The 18,658-nt window shown below is 25.9% G+C and overlaps 4 protein-coding genes and 1 long non-coding RNA gene across 24 annotated transcripts; 3 read left to right on the top strand and 2 right to left on the bottom strand.

The window, feature by feature from the left end:
* The first annotated feature begins 6 nt into the window (after positions 1-6).
* Positions 7-4,151, top strand: Trf2 (TATA box binding protein-related factor 2). The gene is made up of 5 exons (XM_015320046.2): positions 7-141; positions 920-1,219; positions 1,685-1,935; positions 2,007-2,101; positions 2,177-4,151. The coding sequence occupies exons 2-5, from the start codon at positions 932-934 to the stop codon at positions 2,413-2,415; spliced, it is 873 nt and encodes a 290-aa protein (XP_015175532.1). The 5' UTR covers positions 7-141; positions 920-931; the 3' UTR covers positions 2,416-4,151.
* A 4,081-nt stretch (positions 4,152-8,232) lies between these two features.
* Positions 8,233-13,794, top strand: LOC107065930 (centromere protein I). 19 transcript variants are annotated; one of them, XR_016178530.1, is made up of 17 exons: positions 8,233-8,360; positions 8,691-8,816; positions 8,921-9,070; positions 9,139-9,227; positions 9,330-9,460; positions 9,543-9,723; positions 9,794-9,900; positions 9,995-10,149; positions 10,220-10,420; positions 10,521-10,627; positions 10,704-10,895; positions 10,975-11,099; positions 11,175-11,289; positions 11,925-12,092; positions 12,174-12,889; positions 13,541-13,566; positions 13,657-13,770. XR_016178530.1 is itself a non-coding variant. In XM_089178419.1 (17 exons), the coding sequence occupies exons 1-16, from the start codon at positions 8,303-8,305 to the stop codon at positions 13,558-13,560; spliced, it is 2,007 nt and encodes a 668-aa protein (XP_089034545.1). In that variant the 5' UTR covers positions 8,233-8,302; the 3' UTR covers positions 13,561-13,566; positions 13,639-13,695. The 19 variants fall into 19 exon arrangements, 4 of the variants coding, with proteins under 4 accessions (XP_089034545.1, XP_089034544.1, XP_015175548.1 ...); XM_089178419.1 differs by having other exon boundaries at positions 12,174-12,230; positions 13,516-13,566; positions 13,639-13,695; XM_089178418.1 differs by having other exon boundaries at positions 12,174-12,230; positions 13,516-13,566; positions 13,657-13,679.
* Positions 12,823-13,490, bottom strand: LOC149030738 (uncharacterized). Its single transcript, XR_016178538.1, has 2 exons — positions 13,366-13,490; positions 12,823-13,284 (listed from the first exon to the last, which is right to left on the bottom strand). It is a non-coding gene; the product is annotated as an uncharacterized LOC149030738 (long non-coding RNA).
* On the top strand, positions 13,426-15,013 carry LOC107065869 (exosome complex exonuclease Mtr3). Of its 2 annotated transcripts, none has more exons than XM_089178424.1 (5): positions 13,426-13,566; positions 13,657-13,794; positions 13,905-14,158; positions 14,260-14,406; positions 14,584-15,013. In XM_089178424.1, the coding sequence occupies exons 1-5, from the start codon at positions 13,548-13,550 to the stop codon at positions 14,896-14,898; spliced, it is 873 nt and encodes a 290-aa protein (XP_089034550.1). In that variant the 5' UTR covers positions 13,426-13,547; the 3' UTR covers positions 14,899-15,013. The 2 variants fall into 2 exon arrangements, with proteins under 2 accessions (XP_089034550.1, XP_089034549.1); XM_089178423.1 differs by having other exon boundaries at positions 13,428-13,566; positions 13,639-13,794.
* LOC107065929 (transmembrane protein 164) lies at positions 15,011-18,486 on the bottom strand. Its single transcript, XM_015320057.2, has 6 exons — positions 17,671-18,486; positions 17,461-17,577; positions 17,287-17,365; positions 17,084-17,184; positions 16,660-16,987; positions 15,011-16,392 (listed from the first exon to the last, which is right to left on the bottom strand). Exons 1-5 carry the CDS (start codon positions 17,986-17,988, stop codon positions 16,715-16,717), a joined length of 888 nt encoding a protein of 295 aa, XP_015175543.1. The 5' UTR covers positions 17,989-18,486; the 3' UTR covers positions 15,011-16,392; positions 16,660-16,714.
* Between the last annotated feature and the right edge of the window lie 172 nt (positions 18,487-18,658).

The following is an 18,658-nucleotide window of genomic DNA, read 5'->3' as shown; positions in this document are numbered from 1 at the left end:
CTAGCGGTCGCCAGTTTCAAAGAACATGGCTGGTAGCAATGGTCTTAGTTATTGAGCTAGCTGTACGATTTCTTTGCACTTGTCAACAAAAATATTAATATTGGACTCATTATTTAATAAATAATACGTTATTAGTCAAAAGTAAGTATTATTAGATAATAATTGTAACAATAGAATTAAGTAGAAATAGATTTATTTCAATAGTTATTCCAATTTTGTCAACATCGATGTAATAGTATCCGTTTCCTCTCTTCGGAGACGCTATTATATGAAATTATAATAATTAATAGATTATTTATATTAGATAAATTGTTCACACGTGATTAATATTTTGCATGCCTAATTTCTATCGTTGATTCGTTGAAAAATTAATTTTTTTTTAACAATCTTCGGACCTTGAGTTATTCCTCGTGTCCTCGTAGAATGGGCTCTATAGTATTTCGTTGGATGACATATTAAAAATATTAATTATGTTAACATTTAAATGTTTATCCATAAATATATTAATAATATTTAAATTATACGATTATCTAATTTACACTGATGTCGATTCAAGATTTGTAATACTTATAATTTTATGTTCTTTTTTTATAAAACTTTTTCAAACACGCGCTCATATAAAATACAAGGCTATTTTACACAGAGATAATTACCATAATAATATTATTGAAGTTAATTAAAAATACACTGATTATATATATCGCTACTCTATATACTTACTTTTAATTCTCATATCTCAGACTATTGTTATATCATTTACAATTACTATCTATTTCTTTTATTAATTTTACTTTTGTTTTACCTATATTAAAATAAATATGATTATTATATATATATATTGTATACTCATTGATTATTATTAATAATATTTAATATTCAAGTATCAAATGTTTTATAAATAATTTATATTCTGTTTTAGGTATATAATATTATGGCAACTGCTATTCAGAAAAATAGCATGAAACCTTTAACGAATAGATCTTTAAATCATGTAGAAAATGTTGAAAATTTAGATAACAGTGATATATGTACAGAAAGTAAAGATAATGGACTCTTCAAAGAAGATATACAGACATGTATGTCTGATCCCGATCAAGATACACCAGAGCTTGATATTGTTATAAATAATGTAGTATGTAGCTTTAGCGTAAGGTGTCATCTTAATTTAAGAGAAATTGCTCTGCATGGTTCAAATGTTGAGTACAGAAGAGAAAATGGAGTAAGTAATTTTTATATTTTGAATATAATAGAAATAAAATGTTGATATTGAAACAAAATGATTCGATTACGATTTTAACCCTTTCAGTATTACAAATGCATATATGTATTTAGTAAAAGTTGCTAGCATGAATGCATATGTGCATTTGTTGATATAAATGCAAAGTATACAATGTTGATTTCTCTATTAATAATTGTTTTGAGTCTTATCGCACCAAAATTATGCTCAGAAATAATTATCTCATGTTATTTTATTGAAAGAATTATTATAAATTATAAGCTCACATTAGTAGCGACGTATACCATTCCCAAAAAAATGTTTTGTCCAAAAGTATTCAGTACTTAAACAGTTAGTCCCTTGTACTAAGATTTAATATTGCCTGTAAAAATTGCCATGAATAAGGATCCTCGTTTCTTACGTTTGGTTCATTAAATAGTAATCAGTTAAATCAACTAATACTTCCAGATGATCACAATGAAGTTGCGAAGACCATACACAACTGCTTCTATTTGGTCTTCAGGAAAAGTAACTTGTACTGGTGCAACTAGTGAACTAGAAGCAAAAGTAGCAGCACGTAGATTTGCGCGTTCCCTTCAAAAACTTGGCTTTAAAGCACGGTTTAATAATTATAGAGTGGTTAATGTATTAGGTACATGCTGTATGCCGTTTGCCATCAAAATAACATCGTTTTCTTTATATCATAAAGATAATGCGGAGTAAGTCAATTTCTCCTCTAATTCAAATTGATTTAAAACATGGGAAGATTATAAGTTTATTCATATTTTAGTTACGAACCAGAATTACATCCTGGTGTAACATATAAATTGAAAGAACCAAAAGCAACGTTAAAAATATTTGCTACCGGAAGTGTTACAGTAACAGGTTAATAATATTCTTTGTTTTATCCCAAGGCAATCTTTGATATCATCATTTAACTTATGTACAATAATGTTACAGCACCTAATGTTGCTGCTGTTCAAGCTGCAATAGAATATATCTATCCGCTAGTCTATGAATTTCGCAAGGAACGTTCAGTAGAAGATAAGATAGCACTGGAAACCAAGAAACGCAGACATGGTAGAAAGAGAAAACGAGAAGAGTTCCTACATAATACGGATCTAATATATGATCCTTTGTTATCTCCTTCATCTTCTTCCATTGAAGAAGGAGCTGACAGTGATGCCAGTTGGAACTGAACTGTTTATATTATTATTTTTCTGTTAATTATAAAACAATTATGTGTATATTTCGTTCGATTAAGAACGATTACCAATTGCACTGGACAATTGCTGCTGCTAAGAGTGATGAAGTGATGCATATTTCATTTTCTTAGTGTCTGACAAGTGCGTGAGTGTCAAAAACAATAGTGTACATTAATGTGCACTTAAACTTGTAATTATCTTTGCACTTATCAATTTGACTGACTTATGTTTTTAAAGTAACATCCCTCATATTTTCATTCTACTCATACAACAATATATTAAACATACATCTCTCCAAGGCATGTACATATGGCATATGTCGTTCTTATGTATACACTATCATTCAGTTTTTTGAAAATAATATTTGGGATGTATTTAGTAATATTTTTGACAAGACTTAGTTTATATAAGGGATCACTTGATTGTATTTATGATTTTATGGATTATACAAATTCAAATTAGGTAACAGAAAAAAAAGTATACATATATACGTTCCGTTGATTTTTAAGTTGCATACTACAATTTTTGGGCTATAAGATAGACAAGTATCAACGTTAATAATTGATTGCTAATACGTATATTTTTTTCTTTTACAATTTTCTTTTTGTTTTTTTTTCCTCTATTTTTAATTACATACAAATTATTCTTGTCTGTTTAAGTTAACGAACGTATACTGTGCCAAAGATGGATGTTCAAAATTTGACATGATACAATTGAAACAACAAAACAAACGAAACTACAAATTAATTTTTCACCGCTGTAACATTTAGCTTTTTCATTAACATAGTCTGCTTTAATGGATATGATAGTTTTTTAATATAATAATCTATATTTTGCGATGTTTCCGGAAAGAATATATAATATCGTTAATTCATCAGACTGTATCAAGCAATTAGTACATACTTAATATATATATACATAGTATATATATTTAAGTAATATTTAAGTTTGTATAATCAACATTAATAATAGCCCATTCTCGATCAAACACATGACAGATTTATTTAATACATTCAGATCAATCAGTTATCTACTATGTACTATCATTGCTATTGTTATATTCTGTAATTATATAGCTTATGAATATAGGTCAATGACATTCTCAGCAATGTTAACTTGCTAACACTTATGTGTTAATTATTTTGTATATGAAAATTAGGAAGTTATATTATTAGGCAGTATTAAGATAAGTACATCGATAATTACGATAAGGACTATTAAACTTATGAAATATCACAAATATCTCTTCTTGGCAATAACGAATACTATCATTTGTGATTTCATAAGCGTCCAAGTAGTATTTATGTGTATGTATACAGATATATATATATAAACAAAGAAAGAAAAAAAAGGAAGAAGAAAAATTCTTAGTTCTTACAAAAAAAAATACTCTCTAAAATTTTTAAAATTGTATGGTCAACATTTTAGTAGCAATGTACCAAAGTTACAAGAAATATCAAAAACAAAAAAAAAAAGAATATATATATATAAATGATAAGATACTTGAAATAAATGGCAACTGGAAGATCTGATAGTATAATGAATAAATAATAATTTCAAGGATATATAAATATATATATATATAAATAGGAGTAAAAAGTATTTAAAACAAAAAAAATAATAATTAAAATAAAAAGTAAAAAATGTGGGATGTGTATGTGTATAAGAAGTATATATCAAAATAAACAAGTTACTCTCTGTAGAGCAAATATTTCGCAAAATGCTGCTATTTTAGAATGTTTGAACGAATGTGGGCTGTTTTGCATTGATAATATTATTATATCAAAACAAATTTTCTTTTTTTATTCGAACATTTAAAAAAGAAATTGCCATTTACAATAAAAGAAACAAACTTAAAGGCTTAATATTCACTTGCTGCCTCATTTATTCTTGCTTATTAAGAAAAACAACATACATAACGATTGTTGGTGTTAGCTAATGCACAGCATGAAGAAACAAACTAATTGAAATGAAATTTACAAAAATAGTATATAATATATATACATATATATATATATATATATATATATATATATATATATATATATATATATATATATATATTATTATATATATATTATTTTTTAATCAAAAGCAATAAGTAATGTAAAATTTCTTATGAAAGTGATTGAAGAAAATTTACGCTATTGTAAATTTCATATACAAAACTATAATAATTACATAACTTGCATCTATATAATGTCAATATAGTGTCTCTATTAATCTCTATCAATTTTGATATTGTTTATATAAAATTTATATTTTGAAAATGCAAGTACTTGGTTCAAATTTTAATTATAACTTTTATCTTTACAATTCTATAGTATATATATATATATATATATATATATATATATATATATATATATATATATATATATATATAAACAAATAGATATTATTTATCGAGAAATAACAAGACATAGATAGAATTAGAATAATAATTGTGAGTGATTCCCATATAATATATAAAAATAACTATAAAGAATTTTTTTATGTTGTCATCTAGCTAGCACCGTTGACTGTTGACAATTATTTGGAATGATATTTAATCAAGTGTTTTGAAGAAGTTCATTTCATTTGTAATCATTATTGTTTTCATATAGATCAATTTTATCCAAAGAAAATTTCTTATTTTAAATGCTCGAATCGTCGAGCTAAAGTCACTGCCTACATTATTTAAAAAAAAGTTTCCATAGAAGTTGATAACATTTTAAAACCATAATTTAATGAGTATACGTAATATTACTTTCCTTTACTTTTTTATTCTTAATAAAAAAAATGTTTGATTATTATCTTATGGTTAAATAATATAACCCTTATATGAGCTATGTTCGCTAAATGTATATACAGTACATATTAAAAAAATAGGCAATGTAGCATATATTATTGACATGAATCAATAAGGAAAATTGTGTAAACACTATTATATATATATATATATATATATATATACAAGTGATATGCGTATAAGTGGTGGTACAAGCAGGAAATGATTCTACGTAAAAAACTAAGTAAAAATATTGAGATTCGTTAAGCTAAAACTAATTCAATTACACACATACTCGATAAATTTAAAAACTTATTTTTCTGAATTAATTGTATTTTATATAATTTTTATTTAGTTTTTGGAATAAAATCATCTGTTCGTTTATACAACTAAATATGCAGGATGCCACTGTATATCGATGTGTATATATATATTTTTCCTTAATATATATATATTATAATAATATAATAATAATTAATAATAATAATATAATAATAATAATAATATATATATTGCTAGACTTTAAAGTGCCAGGCTTTCTGTATGTCTTTATTGCAAAAGCACAGCGCTGTTATCAATGTTATTATTATTATTCTTCTTTTTTTCTTATTTCAATAATTTTAATATAAAAAAGAAGAAAAAAAACCCCAATTAATTTGTGCACAAAGTACATTAAATAGAATTTGTCTCCTTTATATATATTTTTGTTTAACACAAAAGTTCCTTTTTTTTTAAAAAAAGAACAAAAAAATAAAAGAAACGCCTCCTTTATTAAAAAATACATAATCAATTATAAATATATATATATATATATATTCGAAAAGAGAAAAAGAAAAAGAAACAATTTCGTTTATAATCATAAATAGACCAAATGTACAAAATGAGACTGAACTGCTTCTACCGCATTTAATATTTTCCTATACAATTTAAGACACTGCGGAATTTATATAGTCTGGTCGAACTTTACTAAAGAACATACATATGCTGGATATATATAGATAATAATATTTTATTTATATTATTCACTACTGACGATATTATTTAATATTTGTTTTCCTTTCTCAAATTAATTTTATTCTTTTTTTTTTTTTAAGTATTTCAATCCAATTTTTTCATCCTAGCTAAATTATAATTTTAAACGTTAAATCTCTTCAAGAGATTATTTCAAATTATAGACAAGGTTGTATACGGTAATCGGAACGGATTATAACTTCATTCTTTTTAGAGATAAAAAGGAATTAAAATTTCTAGAAGAAAATGATTGAATTATTTAACAAGTTGCTAGCTTGATCGTTCAGTAAGTGCAAGTTTTTTTTACAAAAACGCACATGCTACTTATTTATCGGCCATGTTTATTTTTCATTCGTCAAAGAAATCAAAGTTATAATCCAGTCGATATTAATATAAGAACAAAAAATAAAAATAAAAGTATACCGAATGCAACCTGTGTGTATATATGGGTGTTCTTTTTTTTCTATTATTTTCTTCTTTCTTTATTTCTTGCAAAAATCAAATTCGTAAAGAGACAACGGAAATATGTCGGTGCGCAATTTACTGCAAAATATTAAATATTATACTTCTTAAAAAGAAGACAAAAATTCATGACACACACACATTCGGAATAGTTTAAAAAAAAAACGAAAAAAAAGGCTTGATACATCATATTATTCGCACAATATAAAATATTAAAACGAAAAAAATATATATATATTAAAAAAAAAGAAAAAGATAAATAAGTAAAACTATTAAAGGTATGCTTGCTTGATTTTAGTAGATTATTCTCTCGTTACAGCGATATGTGATATTATATCAATATATTTAATTAACACGAATTCTGTAATTATCACATATTCACCTCTTTAGCAATAAACAATAATGATATCATAGAGAAATTATTCAAGATTGTACATGTGAAACAAAAAAATCGTTTAATGCAACGATTGTACTCGTTATACGGATGTGAAATAGCTTATAACAAAAATAAAAATCGTATATTATCACATTCATCTTTTTCCGACATTTTTCTTTTTCTTTTTTAATTATACCCTTGCTATAAAAAGAAAAGAACAATACTATAATAAAAGAATAAGAATAAATTATTTCTCGATAGTTATAAATACAAATGAATTATTATTATAACAATTTTTGATATTTTTATTCTATGTTAACATCTAAATAATGTATAAATATTAATTTACATAAAATATACAGTTAGTGTTTCTTTTTAAATCGTACACCATTACGCTTATTAGATTTTTGCATGAAAACCATTGATATAATTCATTTGAAATGAAGAACATTTAAAAATAAATTCATTAATATACTTTAATTACATATTTAATTAATTAAACTTGAAAGCTTTATTTATAACAAGTGAATTAAACAAATACGAAAAAAATAAAAGTTTCTTTTATTTATTTTTATTTATATAACTTTCCGAAGGAAGAAATTCTAATTATTACGAGTATTCCCGCTATGCGCATGCGCAACCTTCGAAAAGTTATATACAGACATTTAATAAAAGAATTTTAATAGAGAACAATGACCCAGTCTGAAGATGAATTTCGAGGAAGAAGATACTCCGAACATATACACAGTGTTTTTAAATAACAATATACATTTCTTTCGATTATTTAACAATTATTTAAGGTATATCGAATACTTTAATGTACTCTAGTAACATTTTGAATTTAACATTTATTTTTTATTCATTACTTTATAACACGTATGATTTTACGTGCGATTTATAATAATTAATTAATCAAACTATATTTTCTTTTTTCTCTTATTATCTTTTCTTTTTTAATTTAATTTATTAATTCGACTTAAAATATACTATCCTAAAATTATTTGAATTTGAATTACGAAAATTGTCATGCCATCTATGATTTTATTTTGTAAATATAAATCCGATGATAAAAGAATGGTAAATTAATTTCGACGACAGTAACGCCAATAGCGTCGAAATTTGTAACTACCAAATTCTATATCACAGATATTCTCTCTTATTTAATTATGATTTATGTTGAATGCTCATGCGTCTGGGCTCCGTGCGTCTGTGCAAAGTTTAGATGTTAGATTGAAAAGTTGTTTGCGCGGGTTCTTATAAAAATGGAAAACAATTTGGAGAATGCTGAGTTAAGTTCTAAGTTTTTAAAGAAATTAAAAGGTAAGCGAATGATACATCAACTGAAAAAAGATGTGAAATAATGATTTGGATAATAAAAATATGTCACGAGAGAGAAATGTTTTTTAACAAAATTTTGTGTACAAATTAACATAACATAACATAACATCCAGTCTTATATAAAAGTAAGAAATATATTTACGAATTAAATATAACATATATTTGATATGATGTAGTCATTAAAATTACAATAGATCGTTCATTTTCATACATAATTAATATTTTATAACAAAATATATAAATAATCATTGAAAATTTTAAAACAAGTAATAAGCATATAAGAACAACATATACATCTTAGAATTATTTTAGCAGAAGGAAAATCTTTGAGTGGATTCGATATCGGTATCAAAGCATTACAACATAGAGCTGTAACCGAAGGATTACCAGATGAAGATATTGAACAACTTATATATATTATAACGCACTTTAACTTCGGTTTGTATTAAGAGTTATAGTTATACTTATATATATATTTTAAATATTCTCCGTATGTTTATTATCATACATTATTTATTAATTATTATATTTATTTCTTTTAGGTGCAGTAAAAAACATTTTATTAATCAAATGTCTAGTACCAATATATAGAATATCAAATGAATCATTGAAGCTTATGATAACATGGTTTTTATCATCATTGAACGACTTACAAATCACAGTTGCAATGATAACCATACAATGGATCATTGGTAAGCTAAAATATAAATTAATATTTATCGAATTAAAAGTTTACGATATAATCTGTATGCTTTTTCAGGTGTATGGGAATATTGTCTTGCGGATAAGAAAATCATTAGTATGTTCTATGAAGTATTTTTCTATTGGTTGACGAAAAAAGAAAAATTGGTATATAGTTTTTATTATTTAATAATAATCATTTTTATATTTGATCAAGTTTTCGCTTATAAATCTTACATTATGCTAATAAGATGTTTTTTTTTATTACAGGAAAAGCATTTAGCACAAGTTATATACACGATAACAAAACCAGAAGATGTAACGCGTAGAAATATTTGTAGAATATTATCTATACATAAGAGACGGGTTGCTCCAAATAAATATACTAATGCTCTACTTTCGTATGTATTTAGAATCGTCATTTATAATAAGAGAATGAACAATCTAAAAAAAATAAATGTGTTATCTATTTTTTTGTTACAGCTTGTTTAAAACTTATAAGCCTGAATTAGTGCCGGAAAAAATTGAAACGATGAATATAGAAAGTGTTTGGAGACCAATACCAGAAGTATTACGAGTAGCATTAAAAGATGCTAAAAGTCGTTTAGAAAGACAACAAAGCATCGATCAAATTCAAGAACATTATAAATGGAATATTTCCAAAGTATATCATTTGTTTTTTAATCCTATAATATAACTTTGATTATGTTTTTACACATATATTCTTTTTTAAGGTTTCTAAGAAAAAGTATAAATTACTTTTACCGTCTGTTGGATATTGTTGTATTGGTTCAAGTATCTTTAAAGATAAAGATGTTAAATCTATTTTTGATGTATATACGTAAGTTACATTTGTATAATGTATTAATAGTATTAATATTACAGCATTGAATAAGTGGACTAACAATAATTAATTAATGTTAATTATGTTACAGCACTGAAGATTTGGGACGACATCTTTCCAGTATTGAACTACCTTGTAACGCAATATCTTTGTTAGTTAATACAGCTGGTTATCATCTTCTTACATATGCTGATTTTAACTTTCAAATTAGATTTTCTTACAACCTTTATAATACACTTAGAAGAGGTATGAAATATGTATGTACATAAGTATTATATATTGGATTGAATTTATTAAAAATGTAATATTGTTACAGCATTTATATTAGAAAGAGGTAACTTTTCTGAAACAGAAATGGAAACATTACTTGATATGACTGTTCAATTTTGTAAATATATGCAACAAGGTATATTTGTTGTTAATCTTTTTATCGAAGAATATTTGTATTTAAATAGTAGAGAACATTTTAGTAAAATATTAGAAATATTACAATGGATGACAATCATATCTTTAACTGGTAATGTACGATTTGTATAAAATCATATTTCAATACTATTCTTTCTTCTGTTAAAAAATATCAGAAAGATTAATTAATTAATATCTCATTTTTATTACAGAAGAAAACCAAGCAATATTACCACATATAAAAAGTATGTTTTATGAATCATCAGTTACCGACAAATGCAAAATTATTGAAACCTTAAGGATTCTTATCACAAATATAGTACGTACAAATTTAACAAATATTATTCACAAATAATTATTAAAAATATAATAAATACAATACATATTTTTTTTAGTTTGTTAATGAAGGATTCGAGGAATGTAGTCAAAAAGTACCAGCACCATTTTTAAGACAAAAACCAATGAGTACAATAACCGATACCATTCCTATTCTTATCAATTTTTCGAAAAATCTTATAGTATCTGGTTTAAACACACACTCATACAATATTTTACTTTTATCCGAAAGTCTTACATTTTATGAAGTGGTACGTAAAGCAACATTTTGATTTATTTTTTATATTATTTTCAAATTATCGTAATTACATTGAATTATTTTTTAATCAGATTTTTGAATTAGAATCTCGTAGTAACGTATCATTATGGGCTATAACTCCTGCTGCTCTAACTTATGGAGCATTTATATCTAGCAATTGTACAATCGTCAGTAGAATTTGTTCGTTGATATTAAGGTAATTATTATATTAATAAAATAGAAATCTTAGTTAATTATAGACATTATATTACTTTAATTATTACTTTTATAGATATTTGAAGAGGTGTGAAGTATTAGAAAAACAAAAAGTACAATCATTTGCTAAAAATATTGAGACGATATCTACTTACGTTACAGATATAGCAGGAGCTTTGTGGTATAATAAGGTAAGTAATATTTAGAAAATAAATTATATTGTATGTACGTAGGTTGAAACTTAAATAGTGGCAACTATTTATTCACAACCGATACAAAAGAGTTACATGTTTGCACCTGTTACTGTCCTTCAAAGTAGTTACCAGCGTTGTGTAAAACCCGTTGCCAGCGATACGGAAGGCGTAGTATACCGTCAGCAGAGTCCGTTCTGTTGATAGTGTGAATGGAGCGGTCTACTGCCATTTCTCATCCAGTGTTACGATACGGCGTAAGAAAGCCTTTCCTTCACGCTCATAGCGTTCCAAGTGCGTCTGAGCAACGTCGTAACGCATCCATTTCTGCATTTCCGTCAATTCATGCGGAACCCATCGTGGCATTCGCTTCAGAACTATTCCAGAGATTTGACAGGCAGTAGACCGTTCCATTCGCACCATCAACAAAACTAGCTTTGCTAACGGTATACTACGCCTTCCAAATCGCTGGCAACGGGTTCTACACAACGCTGGTGACTACTTTACAGTAACAGGTGCAAACATGTAACTCTTTTGTATCGGTTGTGAATAAATAGGTGCCACTATTTAAGTTCACCTACGCGTATATCATTTAATATTATACATACATAATTCAATAAATATTATTCTTATAGGCTTTTAACAGTGAAGATAATTATATTTGTAATAAACCTACTGTAGATTATTTTGGAAAATTCAAATTCCATACACAATTAAATATTATTAATCATTATGCTGTTCTTCCTTATAAATATATCATCTCCAAAGAGATTCTTAATAATTTGGACATAGAAACTAAAGAGGTAAAAATTAATCTTACATTAGATTTTTTATTTTTTCATTTTGTTGTATTTGTTCATTACGATATTAAATATGTTTTTTAGGATGCTATTAATCTTGCAAGAGAGTACTATCCAGCGATAAGTACATTTTTAACAAAGGTAATAGCAGAATTACAAGAATAACTATTAAATAATTTAATATAGTTAATAAAAAATATATTTTGTATATTTATAGAAAAAATTTAAAAAAAATTTTATTTTCATTCGTTTAAAACTAATTTATGTTAAATTATTTTGTCTGCTATAACGTATTGCAATGTACAATCTGTAAATTACATTAGTCAGAGACAAACATTGTCAAGCCAAATTTATATTTATTGTTTTCATTATTTTATATAAAGAATTATATTAAAAGAGTTGTACATAAAACTTTAATAAAATTAAATAGTAAAATTGCATAGCAGTGAAGCTAGATCGTGGAACATTTTTACCCCTTCTCTCGAGTCCAGCATGCCTCGCACACAACGAAATGTTACATGTCGGTGTGTCGGGAAACCGAAAGAAGTCGAGGGAAGCCGAGGTTAGCTGCGCGACAGAGGAGAAATAGTACCCTCACCACGAGCCGCGGAGAAATACATGGACATAATACACATTGTTTTAACATGTTCAAATGTGTATTGTGTCCATGTATTTCTCCGCGGCGCGTGGTGGGGGTATTATTTCTCCTTTGTCGCGCAACTACTTCGGCTCCTTTCGGTTTTCGACACACCGCACGTAAATTTTGTTGTGTGTGAGACGTGCTGGGCTCGAGAGAAGGGGTAGAAATGTTCCGCGATCTGGCTTCACTGTTGCATACACGGAGGATAGATACCAGGAGTCTGAACGTAATGTTGAAAGAATGGTATCAGTTTAGGGGACAAGATATTTTGCCGGTAGGGCGCACTGCTTTTCACAGAGTACTCGTTTAAATACTTACGCGGGAAGTATTGTTGCTATTGACAGCTCTGAAAAAAAATATTTTAAGAAACATGGAATTAATATTATTTAAAAACTACACAAATGTAATAATCAATTATTTGTTAACATACAATTTTTAATATTATTTTGAGTTTACTCACTTTTGATACTTTGAATAAAGCCATTTTTCCTAAATTCTCACTTGCCTTTCGGCCACTAAGGCACAACACTTTCCCATTTTTTAATAAAAATAATTCTAAAAAAATAAATTAATATTTTATATTTAATTTACGTGTAATAATAATAATAGTAGTATCGGTACGCTCTGAATACTTACGCAGCCAGTGGCAAAAAAGAGAACTATGATCTGGGTCAAGAAATGACTACCACAAAAAATGTGAAAAATCCTATATTGTTCGGACTCCTGGTATTTATCCTCCGTGGTTGCATAGCAGGAATCTGTTCTTCTGTTGTACTTTTAATTCAGATTTTGTCCATACTTGTCGCTGAAGTCACACCATGCTTCAAATGAAAAATGGTTGTTATGAAAACATAACCTCTTTTAACAGAGTTTAAATATATTTTTATTTATACTTTATAAAATATAAAGAATTGAAAATGCCGACAGATCACAAAAGAATTAATGGTCCAGAAGTATCTGTATCATATAATATTTATCCTAATTCTAATACGGAAGAAAAATATACAAAAAGTAATATTTCTATAAGGAATGATGGTCGTGCGCATAACAAACGGAGGGAAATATGTGAGTTTAAATATAAAACAGAATATTATCTCTTGTATACAATAAAAATCAATTAATTTAACAAGTATGGTCTACTCTAATTAATATTAAAAACGTATTATTTTTGACAGTTTTAAAAACAGGAATAGTTAGTCAAGCAAAAGGTTCTGCATATATTGAAATGGGTGATACTAAAGTTGTATGCTCTGTCTTTGATCCCAGAGAAATTCATAATAGGAATGAATACAGTTCGCACGGTGAATTGTATTGTGAATTTAAGTTTGCACCATTCTCTTGTAATAAAAGAAAAATACATCAACAAGATCCAGAGGAGAAAGAATATAGTCAGATTCTTAAAAGGGCTTTAGAACCAGCAGTTTGTTTGGTAAATCATATGTTTATTTATTCTTAGAAAAATGATTCTTTCTTTTTTTTATTTTGTATGATATGCCCTACGTTTAATAATTTATCTTTATATTTTTTCAGCACGAATTTCCTAACTTTCAAGTAGACGTTTATACAACAGTTATAGATAACAATGGTTCATCCTTGGCAGCTGCTATAACAGTGGCTAGTGTAGCACTAGCTAACGCAGGAGTTCCTATGTTTGGTTTGGTTACCGCAACTTCTGTGGTAAATTTATTTACATTTAATTTTAATATTACTTTGCATCTTGAAATCGTACTTATCAATATAATCTTAATAATTATATATAACTCTACATTTGCATCTCAGTCTTTAAAAGATATTTAATACAAACGCATAAAATTTTATTTAATGGTAAAATATTAAATAATATTATTTCGATAGGCTATTTATGACAATATACTGCTTCTTGATCCAACGGATAGCGAAGAGATATATTGTAGTAAAAATTCCTCAATTTCTGGAAATCATGGCATTATAATGCAAGCGTTTCTTCCTCAACTTGAACAAATATCAGAATTTTTCTCAGTTGGAAATTTAAATATGGAAAATCTTACTAATGCTATAGAAGTTACAAAACAAGCTAATAAAGATATATATCCGTTGTTACAACAATGCCTCGCCAGATCAATTTTCAAAGTAGTCAAAGAAACGAAGTCTAAGAAAAAAGAAGCAAAAGAAACAAAACAATTAGATTAAAAAAAAATCAAATAATTAAATCTACATTAAACTAGCCTTTAATTTTTGAATTACATATTATTTTGTAATAATAATAAAGATAAATATAAAATAAAATATAATAATACAGCGATTATCCCCACTGAATCAATTTATTTTATCTTTACATTTATATAGTATATAATTACTAATAATTTCCCATTATGTGTCTGTTTTTATTCTATTTATATAACACCCAGACGGCTTATCTTTGACGTTATTAGTTTAGTTTTTTGTTGTTTTTGTTATAGGTATCCCATTTATTTTCTATCTTTACTATAAATAGTGCACTAAAAAAAGTGTAATTTAAAATATAAAATATATATATAAACACACATTATATCTAATCATATTTTGCATCTCTCTCTAACAAGAGTACATTTTAGAGGCCGTCATAAGAAATTCAGGCCATAAAAGTGCATTTATATATATTTTAAGAATTTAGTTAACAGATCTTAGTTTTCTTTGAGTACAATCGTGCTACTACACATTATCATTCTTTATAATATATATATGTATATACCGTTTAAACCTGAATGTTACAATGTAAATAAATTGTGTAAAATAATCATATTATAGAACAAGCTGCCATAAAAATAGAGTATTTTTGTTAAAAAGACATTATGACTTTCTGTTATATATATATATATATGTATATAATTATACTTTATAGTATTGTTAATATTTGACGTAGTTCTTTATACAATATTAATTTGCTTCATTTTCACAGTGCTCTTTCTAATAAAACATCTTTGCTAAAAGTCATTTATTTTCAATATAGAAAAAAATTAAAAATTTGATGTTGTTTTATGCCTAATTTAAATTCCCAGAAATTATTAGTGAATATTAAATAATTTAGAATTATATTAAATCATAGTATTATAACAAAGCGATAATAATGCGTAGCCGAGGGTATCTAATTTTGTAATAAATTATAAAAACATACAAAAGAATTAACAAAATTACAATGAAATACATAAATTAATAATACACGAACATATATATAAAGCAAGATTAGCTATGTTATATGTAAATCTAAAGAAAAACGTGTGACGTGAATATTTTAAATTGGAAAAAATCACACAAAATAAACAAAGTTTCATTAATATCAATTGAGTAATTTTGGAGTTAATCGTAAATTAACAATGTGAAGTTAAATTTTGATATATATATAAATAGAAATATTTAAATGTATAAATTTTCCTTTAGTGTTACCGATAATGCTATAATTATAAAAGAAGCTCTTGAAACACTAACGTATTATCTACCTTTATTGCTGCCATACTTTTGTCATTAATTAATCTGTACTATGACTAGCAATTATGTACTGTTCTCCATAAGTACTTCAAACAAATATAAGTATATATTTAAAAAAGTAATAGGCATGCTACTTAAATACATTTACATCGTGTATCACTAGGATTACACAAAGATCATTTGTTATCACCAATTGTTATATGATTAGGAAATACTATCCTGAAAAAGTAAATGTAATTAAATAAATGTTAGTATTTTAAATTTATACAGGGTGTCCTATAATTGGTGATACATGTACACAGAGAATGAATGATTCTACATAAAAAATTATTAGGGTTTTATTTTGAAAAAAAAATGAGTATGCGTGTACTCCCTTTAAATTTCTTATATCACCAGTTACATGGCACCCTGTATATTATTACAAATTATAATTGTAATAATTTTTTAATACTATTTTTATATTATTATAAAATTTGAAATACTTACATTGTTATAACAAAAGAGTCGTTTAAATGAACTTCCTTAAATTTCATATATCCAATTACTCTAAATGAGTATGACCATTTTCTAATTTATTTGACACTTTTTTCTTATTATCTTCATATTTTCTCCTTGGCAATGCAACTTCAAGAGATGATTTAACTTTAGTTAAGGGAAATTTAGTCAACAAGTAATTGTACAAATAGCATAATAATTTAGATGAAAGAGGGCACAATAATCCTTGATGCACAAATGCAGCCATTCTATAATTTTGTCCTTCAAATGGATCTAAGACTGCTGAACATAACATATGACTGAGATTCACTTGTGTGGGCTGTATAAAACATTTAAAAATATATTATAAAAATAACGATAATAATTATATAAAGTATAAATATAATAAAAATAGAAAATAGAGTATATATCATACCAAAGCAAAAAGTTGCAACAACCAAAAGTGGTACGCCAAATTAAAACCATAACTTAAAATTGACCAGTTCAAATCCGACAAAGGTTCAATGTTGTATACTCCTGTAAAAAAAGAAAGAAAAAGAAAACGTTATATATAAACAAATCTATAAAATAGTAAATAATATGATAATATATGATAAAAAGAATTTTGTTAACTGTTACCTCCAATTCTTAATAAGTAATATGGTATTACTAACATTAAACCATGTTGAATATAATATAATGCTTTATCTGGAAATATCTAAAAGATTAATTTACATTTATATATATATATATATATATATTTTGATTTTTCTTTTTCATTTAAAATTATTAATAATTATTATTATTATTTACTCTTCGAGATTCTGTTTCCGGGAATAAAAATGCCAGTATGGGACCATTCATAAGATTAAGATGTATTCGAAAAACACTAGTTACCATAGGACTTGGTTCGGCTGCTAATAAATACAACTGTGTAAACAAAAAAATATACAAGATAGATAAATAAAAAAAATGTTTAAAGTAAAATGAAACAATATAAAATAATAAAATGAAAATATTTACCTGTATAGCAGAGGTAATGTGACAAGGATTTAACAAATAAATGATGGTGCGACTTGTAAATTTGAAACCAATTTCTACACCCAGAACCATAGACATGATAATTAATAAAACTCTTTTACCAAGTCTTTCTTGATTAACATATGGTAATTTTTTTGGTAATGTTATTTTCTTAAAACCCCATACCCAAAATGATAGAATGAATATAGATACAAAAGCTGTTTCAATTAATTTTCTGTTTGTACTTAAGTAATATGCACATTCTGGACCAGCATTTCTTGGTATTGAACTGTTAACACCATCATAAGCCCACTCAAACATTATTAATAATAATTGATTTCTCTCTCTTCTTGTAAATTTATAAGATTAAACGATTATTTATTTTTTAGTCATACAGTTATGACTATCACAGTATTAAGTATATATATATATATATGTATGTGTTTGTATTTTATCTATGTGTGTGTATGTATAATGTATATATATGGCTTTATGTTGACACACACTACAAAGTTTTAATAAAATTATTTTAAAACATTGCACACAGGTACGTTCTGCGATACAACATTATACAACTACTTAAAATTGAGCCCATATTTGTACTATATTTTATATCAGAAGCCGAATATTTCAACTTGTTACGTACATTAGTCGGTATACCACTAAATCTATCTCATTAACTTGTGATATAAGAGTATCTACCGAATGCAAAAAAATCTGTATAGAGAGCTCTATAAATAGCACCTCTACCATCAACGGGTAGCTAACAATCAAAGAAGCTTAACTTCTACAGAAGATAAAACATTCCATACCACAGATGATAGTCTTAATTTCATGATGTCGCTAGTAGTAATAGTTGCTTACTTTAAAGCACCAATAACTAATAGTTTGACATCATTTTTATTAATAATATTATTTTAAAATCTTAAATGAATAATTTCATATAATTCAGTTATTTTCTTAAACAAATTTTTCTCTTTACATTAAATTT

The sequence above is a fragment of the Polistes dominula genome, unplaced genomic scaffold (genome assembly GCF_049000335.1).
Source record: "Polistes dominula isolate Pdom_NZ unplaced genomic scaffold, Pdom_raw_medaka contig_77, whole genome shotgun sequence".
In the NCBI taxonomy this organism is placed as follows: domain Eukaryota; kingdom Metazoa; phylum Arthropoda; class Insecta; order Hymenoptera; family Vespidae; genus Polistes; species Polistes dominula.
This window is presented reverse-complemented; position numbering and strand designations above follow the sequence as displayed.